The sequence below is a fragment of the Sorex araneus genome, chromosome 2 (assembly GCF_027595985.1).
Source record: "Sorex araneus isolate mSorAra2 chromosome 2, mSorAra2.pri, whole genome shotgun sequence".
Classification (NCBI taxonomy): Eukaryota; Metazoa; Chordata; class Mammalia; order Eulipotyphla; family Soricidae; genus Sorex; species Sorex araneus.
In genome coordinates, this window is record NC_073303.1 from 138004674 (window position 1) to 138027627 (window position 22954).

General features: G+C 40.3%; 1 protein-coding gene across 1 annotated transcript in view; it reads left to right on the forward strand.

Moving 5' to 3' along the window:
• Positions 1 to 82: 82 nt before the first annotated feature.
• Positions 83 to 22954, forward strand: part of POLQ (DNA polymerase theta) — a 105441-nt gene continuing 82569 nt past the window's right edge. The window contains exons 1-10 of the mRNA XM_055129486.1: positions 83 to 215; positions 615 to 794; positions 3502 to 3632; positions 5496 to 5652; positions 9430 to 9538; positions 15393 to 15612; positions 17733 to 17884; positions 17943 to 17947; positions 20942 to 21079; positions 22567 to 22779. Of these exons, the coding sequence (XP_054985461.1) occupies positions 83 to 215; positions 615 to 794; positions 3502 to 3632; positions 5496 to 5652; positions 9430 to 9538; positions 15393 to 15612; positions 17733 to 17884; positions 17943 to 17947; positions 20942 to 21079; positions 22567 to 22779 (1438 nt within the window). The remainder of the gene's footprint in view (positions 216 to 614; positions 795 to 3501; positions 3633 to 5495; positions 5653 to 9429; positions 9539 to 15392; positions 15613 to 17732; positions 17885 to 17942; positions 17948 to 20941; positions 21080 to 22566; positions 22780 to 22954) is intronic.

Consider the following 22954-nt stretch of genomic DNA (forward strand, 5'->3'; position numbering starts at 1 on the left):
CATCTGTCATCGGACCCGGTTTCTCCCAGCCCGGAGCACGCTGGGTCCCTGGCTTTCTCTGAACCCCTCGACGGGGTTTGCGATGAATCTTCCTCGGTGTGGTAGGAAGCGGCGGCGTTCGACGCCGGGCTCCGATTCCTCGGGGAGCGACGGCGACGGCAGTGACGGCCCGCTGGGCTCCGGGCCCGGGCTGAGGCCGCCCGGCGCCGCGCCAGGTACGCGCAGAGGCTGGTCCCGGAGTCCGCGCCGAGCGCTTCTCCCCTGCACGCCCGCGTCTGTGCCCGGCTGGCAGCCCGCGCCTGCTGCGGCGGGTCCCCTTCCCAGCAGCCTCGCTCAGGGGCTCGGTGGTCCTAACACCTCAGTGGCTTCTAGATCTTTCCAGCTTGGCAGAAACAACTTAACTGGTTGGTCAAATCTCATTCCCGTTGGCACTCTGCTCCCAATGCCCAGTGCTCCTGACTGATGCTTATACTGGTTGTGCTTTAAAATAGCCTCTTTGGAACACCCAGGAGTTTCAAAACGCAATGGGAAGCTGACGCCCTATGCTAGAAGTAAGTTCAACTATTGCTGACATTCCTCCCTGCCTTCTGTTTTTTTCTTTTTTCTTTCGAAAGGGGAATGCAAGCTGACAATTCCTGACGACCAAACAGACAAACTACTTTTGGCAAACTGGGGACTTCCTACGGCTGTTCTAGAGAAATATCACAGTTTTGGTGTAAAAAAGATGTTTGACTGGCAGGCAGAGTGCCTTTTGCTTGGACGTGTCCTAGAAGGAAAGAATTTAGTCTATTCAGGTATTCAAATTTGTGAAAATTAATTTCTCTACTATTCTAAAGATGCTGTTAATCAGAAGGATACTTTTGGGGGTTAATTTTTTTTTTTTTTAAAGAGGTGGGTGGCAAGTTCTTTAAAAGTAAAAAAAGTGGGAGCCAGAGGTAGTACAGCGGGCAGGGCACTTTCCTTGCACGGGGCAAGCCCTGGTTTGATCCCCAGCACCTCTTCCGGTTCCTGGAGCACTGCCAGTAGTAATCACTGAGTGCAGAACCAGGAGTAACCCTTGAGCATCCCCTGGGGTAGCCCAAAACCAAAATAGCAGCAGCAGCAACAAAAACAAACTAGAGGAAAAATAAAAAATACATGAAAAGTAAACTTTGATATACACACTTAAATTAGATACGTTCTGTTAGGTCACTGTGGCTGGAAGCAAGAGAAACAGTTTAAAGAGCTCTTGTGCTTACCTCTTCTCCCAGCATACTGTTGATTGTGCAGTGGCAGATAAAAACACCCAGTGGGTATTTATTGCTTTTCATTGTCTTGAGCTTTAATGTATAAATGAGTGCTCACATGATAAGTCTGTAATATGTTTAAGTTAACCTGCTTGTATGGGATAATATACTCAAAACTAATGAACCTTCAAGAGCAGCTTTGATATATGTTTGTACTTACTATCCTGACTTTAAAATATCATTTGGTCTGGGGATGTGGCTTAGGGGTAGAGTGAGCGTCCCTGTATTGGAAAATAAAAACAAAAGTAAAGAAACCTTTACCCCTCAGAAACCAGCAAAACCCCCCCTCCTGATCATTTGGTAAGAGACTTTTATTCATCTGAATCTGGTGCAAAATAACAACTTTGAAAGCTGTCTCCACTACATACAGATTATTGTGATAGAGTGCTTAGAACAATTTTTCAAATGTAGAAAGAGTGTGAACCATTTCAATTTTTGTATCTGGGTGGATCTCAGTAGTTCTCAATGGATGCTGGGGCCATCAATAATGGATGAGTCTGAAGTTTCACTGCTCCGCCCAGCAGTGTGGTTCTGTGGGCTCTCAGGGCCTCATCTGGCAGTGCTCCAGGAGACAGGCAGTACTGGGGATTGAGCCTGGGGTCTCTGCGTGTAAGGAATGTGCTCCTTAACTCAGTTGTTGGAGTTAGCTCTAACGATTCAACTATTCATCTATTAAATTAAAACTTTAGTTTCATTGATAACTCTGGACACCAGCTCATCTATTCTCCAAGTTAAGAGTTAAAATCGGGGCCGGAGCGATAGCACAGCGGGTAGGGTGTTTGCCTTTCACGTGGCCGACCCGGGTTCGATCCCCGGCATCCCATATGGTCCTCCAAGCACCGCCAGGAGTAATTCCTGAGTGCAAAGCCAGGAGTAACCCCTGAGCATCGCTGGGTGTGACCCAAAAAGCAAAAAAAAAAAAAAAAAAAAAGAGTTAAAATCGCCTCAAATTTATTGTGCTCTAAGATCCATTGCCTAATTTGGTATCATTTTTATTCCAGATTATGCCATTACCTATAACTCCTGTATCTTTTCTCTTTTCTGGTCTTGCCTCAATCTAAAGTAATGTTTAAAACATATGAATATGACCTTGTTATGCCTTTTCATAAAATTCACTAGTCCCTCTGCATTGCTTTTGGATAAATTCTGAATTTTCCACATGGTAACATTATGGAACGTTCATGTTTGATACCTTATTTTCTTACTAAATTACTTCTTGTCAGATCTTTGCGCATGTTTTCTTTTGCATGGTATTCCTTTCTTTCTTTTTCCTTCTTATAAGTTCTATTTTGTTTTCCATAACTTCCTTACAATGCCCTTTCCTCAAATTCCATTTTTTTTTCTTTTTGGTTCACACCTGGCGATGCACAGAGGTCACTCTTGGCTCTGCATTTAGGAACTACCCCTGGCAATACTTAAGGGACCTTATGGGATGCTGGGAATCGAACCCAGCATCCCATAAGGTAAGAGACTTTTATTAGCTACGTGCATGGCAAGTGCCCTACCTGCTGTGCTATCGCTCCAGCCCCTCAAATTCCATTTTAATTAATTTTAAAGTATATTAAAATTGTTCACCCTCAAAGCAAAGGTTTCTTTTTTCTTTTTTTTGTATTTTGAACCACGCCCATCAGTGTTTAGGATTTCTGGCTCTGTGCTCAGGGATCACTTCTAGCAGGGCTTTTGGGACCTTCTGTGATATCGGGATGAAGGTGGGCCAGCCACATCTCAGGCAAGCACCCTGCCTGTTGGACTATCTCTCCAGTCTTGAAAAGCAGGGCTTTCTAGCCATTTAGTACATAAAGGAAGTTTAGTATTCAATGATATTTATTATTTATTGATTTGTTGTTGATATAAAGATATTAAATAATTTTCTATTTTTAGAGATAATGTGTAAAGCTAATTAAATGTCATTGACCCATTTTCAGGTTCTAGTGTTTTTGGCCATATGTTAACATATTCTCTTACTGTTTCTTTATTTGCCGCATGACAGAGGTCTCCTTCTAACTTTACTTAGCATTAAAAGTATCATAAATCATTTTGCCTAAAATAGAAAAGTCAGACTTTTGGGATATAAAGTCTTTGCAAATGCTAGATTTGCATTTGGCTCCTTAATGATAGGCTAGCCTTCAGCTCTATAATTTTTGGATATATATTATTCTTGTATACCAAATATTACCATTTTTCTGTTATAATCTTGCGAAATAACAATTTTTAGCTCCTACAAGTGCTGGAAAAACTCTGGTTGCTGAATTACTTATTTTGAAGCGGGTTTTGGAAATTCGGAAGAAAGCTTTGTTTATTCTGCCCTTTGTGTCTGTGGCTAAAGAGAAGAAATATTATCTTCAGGTAATGTTCTTATTTACTGTTAACAATTATGATAAGCCCTGTTATTGGCAGTTGTGGCTTTACATATTTGAAATAAGCCTATAACAAAGTAAGTAGAAATAGTTTATTTTATTGCGTTCAGTATAATTTTGAAATTGACCATTTATGAAGAAGACCTTATTTCAAAGCCCTAGGCCCTGCGGACACATCACCCCCTCATCTTCTGCCTTTCTCTTCCCCTCCATCTTTCCTTCGGTCCACCCACCCCTCCTTCAGGGAAAGGGCTCCCTGCTTTACAGAAGGGACAGGGGGATGCTTGGCTGTTGACCTAGCTCCAAGTAACTTCTGTTTCCTTCCTGACCACACTACAGGGCACCATCCACCTCAGTAGTCTTTTTGATGTGTAGAAGCAGTATTTCTATGCCCACAGCTGCTGACGTGGATTTTTTGTTTGGTTTTGTGCCACACTCAGCTGTGCTCATTAGGGCTTGCTCCTGAATTGAGCTCAGGGATCACTCCAGGCTGGTCTGTGGACCATATGGGGTGGAAGGGATCCAACTCCCATAGGCCATGTGCAGGTCAAGCACTTTACTTGATGTCCTAGCTCTCCAGCCCCTGTAATAGAATGCCTAACCATTAAAAAAAAAAAAAAAAAAAAAAAAAAAAAAACCCCAAAAAATAAAAACCACTGCTGATGGGATAAAGTTCCAGCCTTTCGTCTCTTCATCTTTTCTTGTAAAAATGATTAATTATATTTTTCATGTTTTATGATGTGGATTTTTAAGGCATTTAAAATTTATATTTCATTGAATAGCTTGTTTTTTTTTTTTTGTTTTGTTTTTGGGTCACACCCGGCGATGCACAGGGGTTACTCCTGGCTCTTCACTCAGGAATTACCCCTGGCAGTGCTCAGGGGACCATATGGGATGCTGGGATTAGAACCCGGGTCGGCCGCGTGCAAGGCAAACACCCTACCCGCTGTGCTATCGCTCCAGCCCCCTGAATAGCTTGTTATTGTACTTTCTGCATGAGATAAATGTGCAACAAAACTAATACAGACAGGTTGACAGAGAAATCTGGGTTCTATTCCCAGGTTTGTCACTATATCTTTAGGCTGCATATAATCTATTTGGCCTGTTTTTTCAGTGGTAAATGAGGATGTTAACCCTTCTTTTGTGGGTTAGCTCAGAAAATACTCAGAAACTTGATTAATGAATAATTCTAAACTTCCATGATTCTGTAAATATTTTTGACTGTTTCAGAGCCAGTGACTATTAAAGGTGGCCCTACTAAGATCCTTTAACTAACTTAACAGAATGATGAAAGGATCTTTTTTAATTAAGAAAACACATTACAATTAACTTACAAGGGTCCCTTGCATTTGACTTTTAAAAACTTTCATATTTTGAAAATCTAGGTGTTAGTGGGATAATGAGAATGATCTTTTTTTTTTTTTGAGAATGATTTCTTAATAAAGTATACATTGTTTCTTAAACTTTGTATTTTGTTATGGAAACACTTGTGTTTTGCTCTTTAGATTAAAATGTTAGGATTTAATATATTTTTTCTCCAATTTTAATTTCTGTATGTCACTCTTAAAATTGCTTTGTAAATGCTATCATTTAAATGGCATGTTTAGCTTTATTGGACTCTGCCTTAACAGAAAACCTCTGTAGTGAGTTCCATCAATTCTAACCTTTGTATTTTTAGTGTGTAATTCTAAAATGAATCAGTGTGTCCTTCTCTCATTGTCCTGACTGATAATTAATAGCAGTCTGAAAAAGTGTGTTTAGGTAGTCACATCAGTGTTCTGGAATAAAATCAATTTACAAATCATGAATTTCAAATAATTTCACCTGTATTTCTCCTTTGTATTCTATTTAGAGTTTGTTTCAGGAAGTAGGAATAAAAGTAGATGGGTACATGGGCAGTACCTCTCCAGCAAGGCATTTTTCCTCCTTGGATATTGCTGTTTGCACAATTGAGAGAGCCAATGGTCTGATCAATCGCCTCATCGAGGAAAATAAGCTGGATTTGCTAGGTAAGAAAATCAGAAAATAAACAAAAGCTTTCTATTGCTGTTTCTTTAGGGAATGGAGTAGAGCTGTTTTTATTTCTATATGTCAGTTATTATTTTCCTATTGTCATTTGCTTCTGGAATTGAGAATCAACATCTGTAATGTTAGGATCTCTGTGTGCACTGAAAAAAATGTTTTGTGGGAGAGATAGTGCAGCAGGTAAGATACTTGCCTTGCATATCACTGACTGGGATTGGTCCCTGGCACCCTGTATAGTCTCCAAGCATCTCCCAAAGATTTCCCTGAGGACAGAACCAGGAATGAGCTCTGAGCACTGCTGGATATGGCCCCAAAACCAAAGGGGAAAAAAAAGTTTTGTGTTTTTCTGATATTAACTTACTCTATTTTCATTTACTTTTGCACCTAAAAAACAGAGGATATACTTAAGTATCCTCTATAGTTATTTCTCATTGCTTCTTTTATGTATAAATTTTATCCAGAATAAAAGAAAGCATGTTGGTGCTAAATCTGCTTTCCCTGAAATTAGTATCTATACTAGTATCTATATATATTCTTATTCTTTTTTTTTTTTTTGGCTTTTTGGGTCACACGGCGATGCATAGGGGTTACTCCTGGCTTTGCACTCACAAATTACTCCCGGCAGTGCCCGGGGGACCACATGGGATGCTGGGAATTGAACCCAGGTTGGCCGAGTGCAAGGCAAAACACCCTACCTGTTGTACTATTGCTTCATCTCCTATTATTATATTCTTATGCTATGTTATTTATATTAGACCTGGACCCAGAGGTTCACGTTTACCAGGGAAATGACATGGAGCTACACTGTATTTTAACTTGAAACTGTTGGACTCTAAAATGATTTTCTATCTTTCTGTTTTAAAAAAGAAAAGAAAACCAAAACATTTAGAAAAGTCCATTATGTAGCAGCAGTAACGGAAGGAACCAGAATATCAGAACTAAAATAGTAAAGTTGGTATAATTTAGGGTTGAGTAGTGAATGAAAGATTAATTAGGGGCTGGAGCAATAGTATAGGAGGTAGGGTGTTTGCCTTGCATGCGGCTGATCCGGGTTCAGTCCCCAGCATCCCATATGGTTCCCCAAGCACCGCTAGGAATAATTCCTAAGCACAGAGCCTGGAGTAACCCCTGAGCACTGCTGGGTGTGACCCAAAAAGAAAAAAAAAGATTAGTGAGACTTAGATTGTGCTCCATAAACTTGAGGAGAGAAATCATACTTATAAATTTTTATTGGAATTGTCTTATTATTTTTGACCCTATTGGACTTAAGGTTATTTTGAGAATTACAATTGAATGACATTAAGTATTATATCTAATATACTTAGCACAATAGCACAGTGGGTAGGGCATTTGCCTTGCATACTGCCGACCCAGGTTTGATTCCTTCGCCCCTCTTGGAGAGCCCGGCAAGCTACTGACAGTATCTCGTCCGCACGGCAGAGCCTGGCAAGCTACTCATGGTGTATTCGATATGCTAAATACAGTAACAAGTCTCACAGTGGAGACATTATTGGTGCCTGCTCGAGCAAATCGATAATCAACAGGATGACAGTGTGACAGTGACTTAGCACAATGCCTGACACACTAGGTAGAGTAATTTGCGGGGGTGATTAATAAATGAATGCTGAAATAATTCATGGCTTGGTAGTTGATTTCTGATAAGTAAGAGGAGCATTCCAATTTGACCCAGCAATACCACTGCTGGGAATATATCCCAGAAAAGCCAAAAAGTATAGTCGAAATGACATCTGCACTTATATGTTCATCGCAGCACTGTTTACAATAGCCAGAATCTGGAAAAAACCCGAGTGCCCTAGAACAGATGACTGGTTGAAGAAACACTGGTACATCTATACAATGGAATACTATGCAGCTGCTAGAAAGAATGAGGTCATGACATTTGCATATAAGTGGATCAGCATGGAAAGTATTATGCTAAGTGAAATGAGTCAGAAAGAGAGAGACAGACATAGGAAGATTGCACTCATCTGTGGACTATAGAATAACAGACTATAAGACTAACACCCAAGAATAGTAGAAATAAGTACCAGGAGGTTGTCTCCATGGCTTGGAGGCTGGTCTCTCATTCTGGGCAACTCAGAGAAGGGAACACCAAGTAAAATGTGATTGGAGGTCATGTGGGGGAAAGATGATGCGGGCCCAATATAGACTAGAGACTGAACACAATGGCCACTCAACACCTTTATTGCAAACCACAACACCTAATCAGAAAGAGAACAAAAGGGAATACCCTGCCATAGTGGCAGTGTGGGGTGGGGGGAGACAGGACTGGGGAGGGGGGGGAGGGATGTTGGGTTTACTTTTGGTAGAGAATGGGCACTGGTGAAGGGATGGGTTATCAAACTCCCTTTGTAAGGGAGAAACATGAGCACAAAAATGTATAAATCTGTAACTGTACACTCACGTTGACTCACTAATTAAAAATAAACTATTAAATTAAAAAAAAAAGAAAAAAAAAGTAAGAGGAGCATCGTATGTTGTTGGGAAATAAATAGTCTAACAATTTTTGATTTTGGTAGGAATGCATGTAGGAAGAATACCTATAATAAGTGGAAACTTATTTTATGAAAATACTTAAAGGCTTTGACTGATAATAATTTTTAGTAATTTTGAGACTTATTCCAAGTTCATAGACTGGTTTGATATTTTTCAAGTAGTAAAGAAGGCTGTGATCATATTTATGTTATATATTAGGAAGCTCACTAGCTTACTATAACCATGCAGAAATGTCCCTAAAAAAATTATTTCTTCCTGTGAACATAGCCAGTTTTGGCCTAACAACAAAAACAAACAAGATACAACACAAAAACAAAAATGACTTATTGATCTGATATCTCTTTTCTAACTCATTTCCAATGTGAGTATGGTTGCCCTGACTATTTTCCCTTTAGCAAAGCAAATAAACTGAATAATTACCACAGATGTATCTCATACCTCATTCAACATATTTTCTACAAGACTACCAGTTATGTAGTATCTAAATAAGGAGAGGCAGTTTTTTCTGAGTCGGCTAGTTGTTGATTTTTAGATCCACAATACGTTGTATAGGATTACTCATGATACCTGAAATATTTTGGAAGAAATTTTGTCCAGTATATGGAATCTAATTTTTCTTCTATGGTTAAAACTGCATCATCTGCAATGCATTATAATGACAGCCGTTTAATGTGTAAGATAGATACTAAGTCTTGGGACTCTGAGGAATTGCCCAGTGCCTTAAAACACCTGCCTTATAAATTGAAGGTTGCAAGGTCCATCCTCAGAGCCGTCCCATGCATGAACCAGTCTTAGCAGCTCTCTACTGTCAGTAATCTCAGTGGTATAAATGATTAGGGGCTGTACCAGAGCCAGGTGTATGTGAACTTCACAATTAAGAGACTTTAACCCCCAATTAAAAGATGTGCGAACATCAGCAGCAAGGAGTGTGATCCCTACTGAGCATCTGTGAGCACTACAGCCAGAATGTGTGAACACTAACTACTAAAGCACACAGCCCACATCAGCACGTAAGCAAGCACCATTATTGAAGGAGCACTGCAGCCAAATGCATGAGCACTGTCCTTGATGTGCTACCCCTGGCGAACACCACAACTCTTATAGCCAGGCATATATGCAACTCCTAGTCATTCCAACAATACAGGGAAGGGAAGTGGGGTGGTGGTGGACAAGAAGATCTGAATCTTAAACATTCTTGGGATCACAATAGTTTCTAAAATCAAGTATCTGGAAAATCCTTTTAGGAATAGTGGTCGTGGATGAACTGCATATGTTGGGAGACTCTCACCGAGGGTATTTGTTGGAGCTTTTGCTGACCAAGATTTGCTATATTACTCAGAAATCAACATCTTGGTAAGTACCTGAAACAAGCAACTTCCTGAGGCTCCACACAGTGCAATGAGAAGGTGTTTGAAAAATGCGTAACAAGCTCATATAGAATAGTTAATTTTTATTCCAAAAGTAGGGACAAGAAGATAGCTCAAAGGACTGGAGCCCTGGGTTTGATTCCCGTCACACATGCTCCATTGAGCACTGAGTTGGGATTGTTATCCCTTCTCCAGCACTGCTGAGTGTGGCCACAAACCAAAACTAATAAGGACTTATAAAAATTGAAAAATTTCTGACTGCTCACACTTTTTACCATAGTATTAAAAAAAACCCAGTTTTTGTGTTTGTCAAATATATTTGTACATTTTAGTAAAGCTAAATGAATTTTGAATTTTACACATTCTCTATTCATGTTTTATTGAAGATCTAGCTACTTCCCCATTGGTGCTCAGGGGATACTTCTGGCTCATTGCTTATAGGTTACTCCACAGGTGCTTGGAAGGACTGTTTGCTGCTGAAAATAAAACTTGGCTTTTTACATGCTATAAAAAATACAAGCGGGTGTGTGCGGTCAGAAAGGTGACGTGTGTGTTCGTGGGCTCTCAGGGCGGCTCTCTATCTCGCCACTCATGTTCAGTGCTCTCAAGCTGCTGTGTATGGACCAGATCAGGATGGCTCCTCTGCGCTCCTCTTCTGTGTATGCCGCTGTGCTCTCTTCTATCTGTCTCTGACTCTGTCTCTGTCATCTCTCCTCTGGTGTCTTCCAATCTCTCCTGATCTCTCTTTCTGGAGCCCTTCTGCTTCTTTCTCTGGAGCCCTTTGCTCTCACTTCTGACTGTGACCCTTCTGACTCTGACCCCCACTTCTGACCCTCCTCTCTTACAGTCTTAGTTTATATAGCATTCACAGAGAGTGGTGATACAAAGGTGGGTTGAACATTAACAAATCAACAAAGAGGGGTAAGACCACTCTTCTAGGAGATTAACTCAAGGATAAAATCTCATCTAGGAGATTACTACAGATTCCTAGGAGATATGCTTAAGGGTGGATCCTATTCAGGGTATGTTGATTCTTCTTTCCTCAGCTAGTAATCCACTTAATTAGTTGTAGTAAATCTACTTCTGATATTTCTAGCAATGTCATTCTCTATTAGCACAGTAAGAGATATATCAAACTTAAAGTTTGGTTCTTCCTGAACACATCTCACTGTTCCAGACCACAGTCTTCAGGCCAGGTTAGTCTTCCTATCCCTAGCCGGGTCCTAGTCTCGTCATTACTTTTGGATCATGACAGCATTTGTCTATGACCATGCTCTCAACTTATAGTTGAGTATTGTGGCACTTTGGCCTGGCCCATTTCGATGTCAGGGTAGCTCACAGCTTGTCCTGGGTCCCTTCCGTCCCTGGTCGGGACCCTACTTTTGGGGTGCTAGGATCTAAGGGCAACTGAGTCGAGAAAGCAGATAATATTTACTCACGTGAGTAAATAATATTTACTCACGAGTAAATATTACGTGGAATCAATCAACTCCCAAGTTACAAGAGCATAATATTAACTATCTTCCTGTGTCCATAGAGAAAGGACATTGCTTTAAGGTAAACTACGTTCCCTGTGGCAAGGCTGAAAGGACAAACCCAATGTCATCCTACACATGTGAGGCTGTGTTCCAGATTTTTGAGCTATATCTCAGGCCTGCCTTTCTTCCTTCCTTCCTTCCTTCCTTCCTTCCTTCCTTCCTTCCTTCCTTCCTTCCTTCCTTCCTTCCTTCCTTCCTTCCTTCCTTCCTTCCTTCCTTCCTTCCTTCCTGCCTGCCTGCCTTCCTTCCTTCCTTCCTTCCTTCCTGCCTTCCTGCCTTCCTTCCTTCCTTCCTGCCTTCCTGCCTTCCTGCCTTCCTGCCTTCCTGCTCGCCAAGGGGCGAGTGCACTCGCGGGCTCTCTGGGCGGCTCTGTCTCACCACCCGCGTTCGGTGCTCTGGAACTGCAGCGTGTGGACTGGATCAGGACGGTCAGTGGTCAAAGAAAGGCGATAAGAAAGCCCTTCCTGAGGGCAGGGCATTCCAAAGCCCTTCCTGACTCTTAAGGTTTTTTTCCTTTTCCTTAGTCCAAACACTTAACATCTTAATACTAGTTGTTTTTGTATGGACATAGCAAGAGATACATTGAGGTTTGCAAGGCAGCTCTCCTGGCAACATCTTGCCACAGGCTCAGACCACAGCACTCAGGCCAGATTAATCATTCCTCACCCTAGCAGGGTCCAAATCTAGTTATCACTGTTTGGATCATGACAACATTTGTCCATAATCAAGCTCTTAACTTATAGTTAAGCATTAGGCACTTTGGCCAGGCTCATCTCTATGCCAGGGTAGCACACAACTCACCGCTTGCCCTGGGTCCGTCTCATCCCTCGTCGGGACCCTGCTTTTGGGGGTGCTAGGAAGTAAGGGCAGCTGAGACTTAGGTCGAGAGAACAGATGCCCAGGAGGAAAATATCATGTAGAGTCAAATGACTCCCAGGTTACAAAAGTATAACATTTGCTAAGTCTTCCTGTGTCCATACAAAAAGGACTTGCTCTGAATAAACTATGCAAAGGACTCAAGGAGAAGAGAAAAACATTATTTACAAGTCAACAGAACACTAAGAAAGAAGCTACAAATAAACAAAGAGGAATAGGAGCACTGTAATGGGAGTAACCCAATAAACCTAAACTACCTGAGGCTATGTTATCCTACACTTCCTTCCTTCCTTCCTTCCTTCCTTCCTTCCTTCCTTCCTTCCTTCCTTCCTTCCTTCCTTCCTTCCTTCCTTCCTTTTTTAATTAGAGCATCGTGATTTACAAAGTTATTCATATTTGAGTTTTAGACATACAATAATACACCACCATTGTTGACTTCCCTCCACCAGTGTTCCCAGGTTCTTCCCATATTTCTCCCCCTCCAGCTGCCCTCTTGACAGGCACCTTTCTAAGTTTGGTTGTTTAAGTTTGGGTCTCTTGATTTCAGTGTTGTTGACTCTGTGATTTGGATATTTGGTTCTATCATTTCTTAATGCCACCTTTGTACATGAATCCCTTGTTCTGGCCCCCAGTGCTTCTCATCTGTCTCTTCTCTCTCTCCCCTCTACTCTTTCCTTCTCTCTGTGGGCCAAGGTTGCATTCCCTCATCAATTATAACACATATAATTGTCACAATTTTGTTTATATAGCTATTCACTGTTATACTATTCTGACTATATAAATGTCATTAGTCAAATGACCCACATAGTATAATAATTACTTCTAATTTTTAAGTTACTATTTGTTTCTTCCAAAATTCGTGTCTTTTTAATTTGATGCCTTTTTAATTCTATGCATTTATCATGGATTTATCCCTAGCCTCTGATCCTGTTTACATCTCTACCCAATATGTTCACACACATTTGCTGTTCTACCATATTCATCTTAAAGATATTTCTCCAGGGGCTGGAGCGATAGCACAGTGGGTAGGGCGTTTGCCTTGCACGCGGCCAACCCGGGTTCAAATTCCAACATCCCATATGGTTTCCTGAGCACCGCCAGGAGTAATTCCTGAGTGCAGAGCCAGGAATAACCCCTGTGCATCGCCAGGTGTGACCCAAAAGGCTAAAAAAAAAAAAAAAGAAAAAGGAAAAAGATATTTCTCCAATATTCAGTGGGTTCCTATCTGGAAAAAGGATTAATTTACGTATGCTACACAGTAGTTATATCTTAGAATCTCTCACTAATGATTTATTTCCACTGTTTTTTGTTAGAGTTAGAGCCCCTTTTTGATATCACATGTATTTGCTTCCTCATTTTGATGGGAATATCTTTCACGAAGCTTTTTTCTAGCTTGAAAGTGTATTTCAACATCATCCTATTGTGAGTATTCATTTTTTGAAAACTTACATGTCAGAAATTGTCTTACGGGGGTATGGTGCCTCCAGCAGGTCAATCTGTACCTGTGGGGCAAGTGCATCAGCAGCCAGATGGTGCCTTCAGGCTTTCCTGACACCCCAAAATTGCCATTGTGCCTTAGGCCAGAACCCAACAACTTGGGACCAAGTTCTTCAAGAAATCAAATAGCCAAAAGTTATATATGTGGGAGCCATGCCCAAAAACCACTACCTCTGGCTCAGCTATACAAGCTCATTTATTGGCCTTATTTCAGAGACTTATAGATAAATCTCAAAAGAGATCAAAAGCCACAGTTAATCTTGGACCCATGCATGGCAAAACAGATGGGGGTAAATCAGAGGAGGGCGGGATGACTGGTGGCCTGCTCAAGCAGAGCCCCCACCAGCCACTTTCTTCCACAATTTAAAATTGTGGCCATACCTCTGGCCTGACTCCACCATCTCAGGACGGATCTCACCAAGATATAATCTGCTGAAAATTCTGATATGCGGGTTTTGTGATTGAAATCTCCAGGCTTTCTCAGAGTTGGGGTGGGCTACCTCCCCCTACTTTCCAATACTTATGGAAGCACTGGCAATCACCCCCACAAACCAACTCCAGCACCACCCTGTAAGCTCTATGACCGGTCTTGCTTCAGTGACCCATAAATAAATCTTGAAAGAGATCAAAAGCCGCAGTTAATCTCAGACTGTGCATGGCTGAACAGACTTGGGTAAATTGAAATGGGGGCAAGTTGGCCTGGAGCCCACTCAAGCAGAGCCCCTGGCAGCCACTTGCTTCCACAATCTAAAATCGCCGCCATAACTCTGACCTGACTCCACCATCTCAGGACAGACCTCACCAAGATATATGTGTTGAAAATTCTGGTATGCGGGTTTTGTGACTGAAATATCCAGGCTTTCCCAGAGTCGGGGTGGGCTACCTCCCTTCACTTCCCAATACTGATGGAAGCACTGATAATCACCCCCATTAACCAACTACAGTGCTACCCTGTTAACTTTACTACTGGCCTGCTTCAGTGACCCATAAATAAATCTTGAAAGAGATCAAAAGCCTCAATTAGTCTTGGACCTGCGCATGGCTGAACAGACTGGGCTGAACAGACACAATCCCAAATCACTGCCATACTTCTGGCCTGATTCCACCATGTCAGAACAGACCTCACCAAGCTATAATCTGCTGAAATTTTGGAATGCAGGTTTTGTGACTGAAATCTCCAGGCTTTCTCTGGGTCGAGATGGAGTACCTCCCCCCCACCTCCCTGTACTTCTGGAAGCCTCAGCAATCACATCCACATCCCAAAGCTGCCACTCGATTGAAAAGCTACTCCAGCCTTACTGTTCTGATAAAAATACTGAATGCCCTGAACAGAAACCATGACCTCTTAGCATCTGTAGTGCAAACCGTAATACATAAAAGGCAAAGGGAGAGAGAGCAAGAAGGAAAGTGCTTCCCATAGAAGGAGGCTGGGGGTAGGGGGTGAAGGATTGGGGGGTGGTGGTGGGGAAATGGGACATTGATGGTGGGAGATGTGCACTGGTGGAGGGATGAATGCTGGATCATTGTATGACTGAAACCCAATTATGAACAGCTTTGTAATGGTCTTAATGAATATCCAATTAAAATATTTAAATAAAGTAATATGGTGTTCATGCCCAGCTCAGTCAGCTTAATCAATGGCTGAATAAATAGCCTTCTCCTACATTAAAAAAGAAGAAGAAATTGTCTTACAATAATACATTGTCCAGGTGTAAATGTCAGGATTGTAAATTTTTTTTATAGTTTTCAAGATATAACTTTATATTTTCATTATTTGAGTAACATCTGATAAAATTTTGTGACTCGGGAATTTTATTCCTGGGAAAATACTCCTAGAGAAATGTGTGCTATGGGAATGACCAAAAATACTGAGTACCATTGTTTGTAATTAATATCATGTATCTTATAGCATTTTTATTTGTTTTACAGCCAAGAAAAATTAGCCAACCCTGTCTCTAATGCCATACAGATTGTTGGTATGAGTGCAACTCTTCCTAATTTGGAACTTGTAGCTTCCTGGTTGAATGCTGAACTCTACCACACTGACTTTCGTCCTGTACCACTCTTGGAGTCAGTGAAAATTGGAAATTCCATATATGATTCTTCAATGAAGCTTGTGAGGGAATTTCAACCCATGCTACAAGTGAAGGTATGTGATTGCATTTTCTAGTAAGATGTTAGCAGCTTTTATGTGAATTAGGAATAGCCAAGTAAGGAATCTCATTTAATAGCATTGCATTCTAATGATATTAATATTAAGCTAATTAGTTTGATCTTAAAGAATTGGTGTTGATATGGAAAGGGAAAATGTATTCTTGTGGCTTAGTGGAAAATTGACTCTTTTTAAATGGTGGGGGTTGTGGAGTGGCAAGAACGTCTTTGATTTCTTTTTCCTGGAATCTGGGATTGAACCCAGAACCCCACATATATAAATTCAGTGTTCTATTGCTGAGCTATATTCCTGGCTCTAGATTATTAAAAGTTATGTTATTTTTTAATTTTAATTTTTTTTGGTGGGGGGCATGCCCAGCGATTCTCAGGAGTTTCTGGTTCTGTACTCAAGAATCACTGCTGGTGGGCTTGGGGGACCATAGAGATGCCAGGGATTGAACCTGGGTCTAGTGCATGCAAAGCAAGCACCTTACCTGCTTCTGACTAATATTGTTCCAGCCCCTATGTAATTTTTTTTTTAAGTCAGACAGATCTACTTTCACATTTAATGACTATATTTAATAATGGTTGTGATATTGGTTGAATTACAAAACCTCTCTCTATATAGTACATATGATACTTAATATTGTAAGAAATAAATTTAATTAAAATAAAAATTAGTTAAAAAAATAAAAATTAGTGTACCATTAGTCTATGATATTTATAGGGCTTGAGAGTATGCTTTTGTACCTTAATAAATGTATATACGACAGCATCTCCACTATGAGAGTGGTAGTTAACATCCACCACCATCACTTGACCATCCTCTTCTACCTGTTCATTTCTCCTCTCCAGATCCTGTTTCTCTCTGGTAACAACTATTTTGTTGTCACAGTTTGAGAGTTTAATTTGTTCATTTGCTTTGTTTCTTTATATTCTTTATATGAATACAATCTACTGTATTTTTTCTAATTTATTTTGCTTAGCATAATGGTCTTAAGTCCACCCAAGTTATTGTAAATGATAAATGGTAAGATTCCTTTTCTATTTTTTTGTTCACTTATTAATATTTCATTGCCTATACTATGGAAAATGTTCATTTGTTCAGTCTGATGATAGGTTCTTAGCTCATTTTAATCTTGGCTGCTGTGAAAACTGCTCAAATAATATAGGGGGTAGACATTTTTTTTTAAATTAGTATTATTATATTCTATAGATACCTAGAGGTGGAATAGCTTGATCATACGGTAGTTTTATTTTTAATTCTGGGATGTCTTCCAAGCTGTGCTTATGGGGCCTGTGGACCACTCCTGGAAATACTTTCTATGTTGGACTGTTGGTTCTATGCTAGGGCCAGAGAGTATGGTTCTGCTTTGGCTCTGCAGAGTCAGGGACCCCCAGGGTTACCCCAGCAGTGCATGGGGACATGTGATGCTAGGGTTTCAAAGCTGGACCATAGTGAGCGTTCTTCCCAATCCCTGTTTTCAATTTTTGAAAGCTTTATGCTGTTTTCCATTGTGGCCCTGAAGGTGTGGTTTAAAAATAATTATTTCATTTCTAGAAAGTGCTTGATAAATGATAAAATCCTCCCACACCTCTAAAGACAATTAAAAGAGTTTAGTTTACAGTAATTTTCTTAGTCTGACTCTTTAATTCTGAAGTTAAAGAACTGACTTCCTAATGATGCACCTTCTTAGGTATGCAGGTTTGTGCCTCAATGTTCAAACACTTATGGGTACGTTTCTAGCTGGGAACAGACTAAAGTCACTGTTCTAGCACTCTCATTGACATGCATTTGTAGCTTCTGTGTTTTTCATATGGGGTATTACTTTGTACTCCAAATTTCACTTATGGTTTATTTCAGTATGTGTATGGAAACACAATCATTTACACTCCTATTACTATTTTCTTTTGTCTATGTAACTACCCCATTTAAATTACCTTGGCCCGTTAGGTGAATTAGCCTTTCCTAAATAAAACCTTTTCTATGAAGCAACATGAGTAATTTTTAATTAATTTGTGACTATTTTGAAAATACTCCTAATTATTTTTGATACTGGGTATTGAACCCCATTTCTCATGCATACCCTTTTTCTTTTTTCCTTTTTTTTTTTTTAGGGAGATGAGGATCATATTGTTAGTTTATGCTATGAGACCATTCGTGATAACCATTCAGTGTTACTTTTCTGTCCATCAAAGAAATGGTGTGAGAAGCTGGCAGATACCATTGCCCATGAATTTTATAATCTATACCATAAAGCTGAGGGTAAGTTTTAGATGGAAACAAAAACCTATGTATTTATTACATTTGCTTGAAAACAATGATAGTGTTAGTAAAGCCTTAATCTCTTTTATCGTCCCTATCACCTCTCCACTAGGTACTCTTTTACAAAATTCTTTTTTGTGACTAATCCTTTCCATATCCTCATTATAGACCATGTACACACATTATGGTTAATTTTTAGGTTTTTAAGATACTCTAATTTTTATAAATACTCTAAAAGTCTTATTTTTTAAAGTGTTGTTGTTTGTTTTTTGCTACACCTGGTGCTCAGGGTTTACTCCTGTTTCTGTGTTGAGGGATCACTCCTGGCAATGCTTGGGGAACATAGGTAATGCCAGGGATTGAACCTGGGTCAGCAAGAGCCTTACCCCTTTACCCTCTGTCTGGTCTGATACTCTAAAAGTTTATAGAGATATAACCAAGGTTCTCATTTGGGGCCTTCTGTTTCATTGTATTTCTGAAAGTTAAAAATGACACATTTCTATGAATATACATACTTTATATGTACATATATACATATATATTATCAGTCTTACTGATAAATTTATTTATTAATTTACATATTTTTATTATATAATGATTTGTAACAAATGTAGATACTTATTCAATCTTTAAACAATATGTAGAACATAATACTTATCATAAAATTTTTCTCTTGCTCCAAGTATTCTCACTTGTTTTCATCCCTCTTAGGCAATCACTTATCTGTTTCTTTTTGTTTTGTTATATTTTTGTTTTGTGATCAATCATACCCATTGGTGCTCAGGGTTTACTCCTGACTTTGTGCTCAGGGATCACGCCCAGTAGTGCTTGGGGGATCATAATGGGTGTCTGGGATTGAGCCTGCCTCAGCTACGTTCCAGGCAAGCAACAACCTGCTGACTACTTGTGCCATTGTTTCTGTGATCTCATTAGACATACTCACAGTGGTGTTACTCAAGTCATTGTCTGAGGATTTTCTGAGCTAGTTGGTGCTGTTTGAGCCCTCTGTGTTCTTGTTTTTGCTCGTTGAGCTTGGGGGGCTTCTCCACATCTTCTCCATGGGGTTTGCTTGCTTCTACTCTACTGTGAGTAGTGTGAACTTAGGAGAAGCTGTTCCTCAGCTGCGTGTTTCAGGTGCTGTGGAGCTGGGCCCCTTGCTATGGCAGATTTTGGGCGTGGGGTTACTGAAACTAGCTGGAAGCAAGGGGAATCTGCCCATCTGTGTTCTGAAAAGGCCACAGAGTTGCCAGCTAGGGTTTTGATCTGCCCAGAATGGTGTTGTGGCATGCAGAGTTATGGTTCTGGGCCCCTTACTATGGTTGAGCTCAGGTGTCTTGGAAAGTTTTTTTAAGAAACAAGATTTTATTGGGGGAGAAAGTTATACAGAGAAGCAAAACAGGAAGTCAGAGATCATTCATTACTGCATAGGTGCCAACGAGAGTAGAAAAGTTGTCACGAAGAACTAGACTTGTAGGTGATTTTGGAACTACTGTTAGGTGGGATACACTGAACAAGAATTTCTAGTTTTGGACTCTGTAGTTAGTATCTGTAATCCTCTTCTGCGGATGATTTCTGGGATCCTGTGGACAGGGTCTTACTCTAACAGTGCTTCTTAAGCTTTGGTGCACAGTAGAATTGCTTGGGAGATGTTTTTTTCTTCTTCATTTTCTTTTTTAATGCCTATCTAGGGTCAGGACTGGTAAAGTCTGCCACAAGCACAGACATGGCATGGATGCTCATGTCCTGCCAGCTACACATGCAGTCTTCAAGCTGCTCCTGAGTCCACATGTTTTGCATGGCTTGGTAGATGATCAGCTGATGTCTCAGCCATCCCTGGACTCAAGCTGGAGTGAAGAATTGCTCTTTGTGTGAAAGAAAAGCCAATCCTCATCTGGGCACAGGCATTCTGGGTCTGTCGCCTTCCCTCATAGAAAAGAATTTCAGGAGGATGTGAAGTCATGAAGCAAAATGGTTTTTGCTGAATGTAACTTAGAGAGCTGTGAGGGGAGTGAGAGATGGGACATACTTGTTCAGGAGAGAACATGGGCTTCTCCAGAGTGAAAAAGAAAGCAGAGAGACAGAGACAAGCAAGAGAGAGCTGTTCAAGGGAGAACATGGACCTGAAAAGCAAATATCCTGGGAGTTCTTTAAATTCTGTATGTTTGAGTTGGATTGTACTACATCATGTCGTCTACTAGTGGGAACCAGGCATCACTATTTTTTTTAAAAAAATTTAAATTTATTTCCTCTTTATTTAAACACTGTGCTTTACAAAGTCATTCTTCATGATTTGTTATAGACAGTCAATATGCCAGCACCAATTCCACCACCACTGTCACCACTGTCCCCATTTTCTCAACCACCCCTCAAGTCTGCCCCTGTAGCAGCCCAGAATTATTTATTTTTCATTACTTGTTGTGACTAAATGGCTAATGGAATTATCAAAAAATACTTCAGTAAAAGAAGATTTGTTAATTGAGCTTAGTTGGTTTCTTTGTTACAGTCCCATCTAATTTGGTGTGCACCTACTGGGATGTTAGTATTGGAGAGTTTAGAGATGTCTTACAACTGCAATGTGGCTACAGGATCCAGTAAATTCACAATACTTAATTGTGCGGTGAGCTTATTTGGTGGTGAGTGCGGGAAGCGGATGCCACTGCCCAGGCTTCTGGAAGTACAGGGGTGGCAGTGTAGAGGATGCTGCTTGCCCCTCTTCCAAGAAGGCCGAGCCGTCAGCCAAAGAAATGGCAAAAACAAACAAAAGCAAAAACAACCCAGTGTACTTGACATTTTTGGCAGTTTTCACACTGCAGAGCTCAGTCGTGAGGTGGTGGAGCCTGGCCTTTGGCCTGGCAGCAGCTGCTGGGGTGTGAGTGCAGTTGCTGAGGCTTCAGCAGGGCAGGGACGTGGCTGGTGCCCTTTCTGGGAGCACCCCAGAGTTCTCAGCAGGGGACTGGGCATCACTATTTTTAAACATGCAGGTGATTGACGTATAGTAGTTTCAGAACTATTGGTCTAGTGTTTAGCTTTGACACGAGTGTTGATGTGTTTTTGCTGACAGGATCATCTGAACTTCCACCAGTGATTCTAGAACACGAGGGTATCCTAGAAGTGATGGATCAATTAAAACGTTTGCCTTCAGGACTGGACTCCGTTTTGAAAAAAACTGTACCATGGGGAGTAGCTTTTCATCATGCAGGTATTCATATTTATGTCAGTGAGAAGTCCCCTGTCCTCTACCTCACAATTTTTTTGCTTTGATATTGGGTAACTTTATTTTATTACTACTCTCACATTTTGTTTTAATGTGAGATTAAAAACATGATATAACTCAGTGGTTGAGCACATACCTTGCATGTGTGAGACCCTGAGTTCGAAGCACTGCTTTGTAAAAATTTTTTAAAACTGAAAATAAATTGTATGATCAAGGTTAAACAAAGTGAAATGATCATGTTTATGTTTAATTTTTCTGTGTAGAGTATAAGTAAGGAATATAGCCTTTTCAGTACCATTGGAGAAGGGATTCTAAAATTACCTTTTTAAAAAATCAAATTTTATTGATTTACCTTTTGTCTACATTTCTGTAACATTTTTGGAGTGCAGCTTTACACCTCTATATGTGTGTAAACCCTATCATCGTTTCATTGCCATCACACTTTCAAAATGACCAATCTACCAATTCCTTCAACCCCTTTCATTCCTTTTCTTTCTGGTAGCCACTGTATTTTTCAGAATTTAGGAATTTTCTGTTGTATTTTGCCACTTTGGTTATTTATATTCCACATGGAGACAAAGTATTCTATGTGATAAAGGTTTGTATGTTTCACTTCCTGACATATTTCACTTAGCATAGTCTCAAATTCAATCAATATTTTCTTTAAAGGATTGATAATCTTTTTTTTTTTTTTTTTGGGGTGTCACACCCAGTGATGCTCAGGGGTTGCTCCTGGCTCTGCACTCAGGAATTACTTCTGGCGGTGCTTGGGGAACCATATGGGATGCTGGGAATTTAACCCCAGGTCGGCCACGTGTAAGGCAAACACCCTACCCACTGTGCTATCGCTCCAGCCCCGATAATCTTTTTAAATAACTGAATAGTATTTCATTGAGTGTGTGTGTAGCACAAATTTTTGGCTATTCATTAGTCAATGGACATTTAGGTTTATTCCATGTTTTGGCTACTTTGGAATAATGAATGAATATAGATGTGCAAACATTCATTTGAATTGTTTTAGTATTCTTCATGTAAATGCTTAGGAACAATATTGTTGGATTGTATGGTATTTCCATTTTGGGGGTGTGTTATTCCTTTTTGTCCCCCAAAGTTTTCTCCCAAACTTTTTTGGGGGGCAGATTTTATTCAGAACGATAACTTTTAAAAAGTTTACTCAGATCAGCTGGTTGTTTTTGTTTGCTCATTTTTGCTGTTTTTTGTTTGTTTTTGTTTGGGGGCTCCCTGGTTGTGCTCAGTGCTTACTCCTGGCTCTCTGCTCAAATGTCACTCCTGGGGAGGAGTTATGGGGGCAAACCTATGTGTGCTGGGATCAAACCTTTATCACATACAAGACTAGTGCCTTAACACCTGTCCTTTCTCTTTGGCTCTTCAGATCAATTTGTAAGTGATAAAGTATGATACTTTCATTACATATTCATGAATACATATTAGTTTACTTTTTCCCCTACCAGGTCTTACTTTTGAGGAGAGGGATATCATAGAAGGAGCCTTTCGTCAAGGTCAGATTCGGGTCTTGGCAGCAACTTCGACTCTTTCATCTGGGGTGAATTTACCTGCACGCCGTGTAATTATTCGAACTCCTATTTTTAGTGGTCGACCTTTAGATATTCTTTCGTATAAGCAGATGGTTGGCCGCGCTGGTAGGAAAGGAGTGGACACAGTAGGTGAGTTTGAACTGATTGTAGTAGTTTTGCTGTAAGGCATGTCAGTGAACTTGAAACTTGACTAAGTGCTTGGCAACTATTTATCATCATGCCGTATTTCTGTTTCCAGTGTACTAATGTCATTCTTTCAGTTTTTTTAATATTACAGTTATAATTTATAGTGTTTTTTATAATA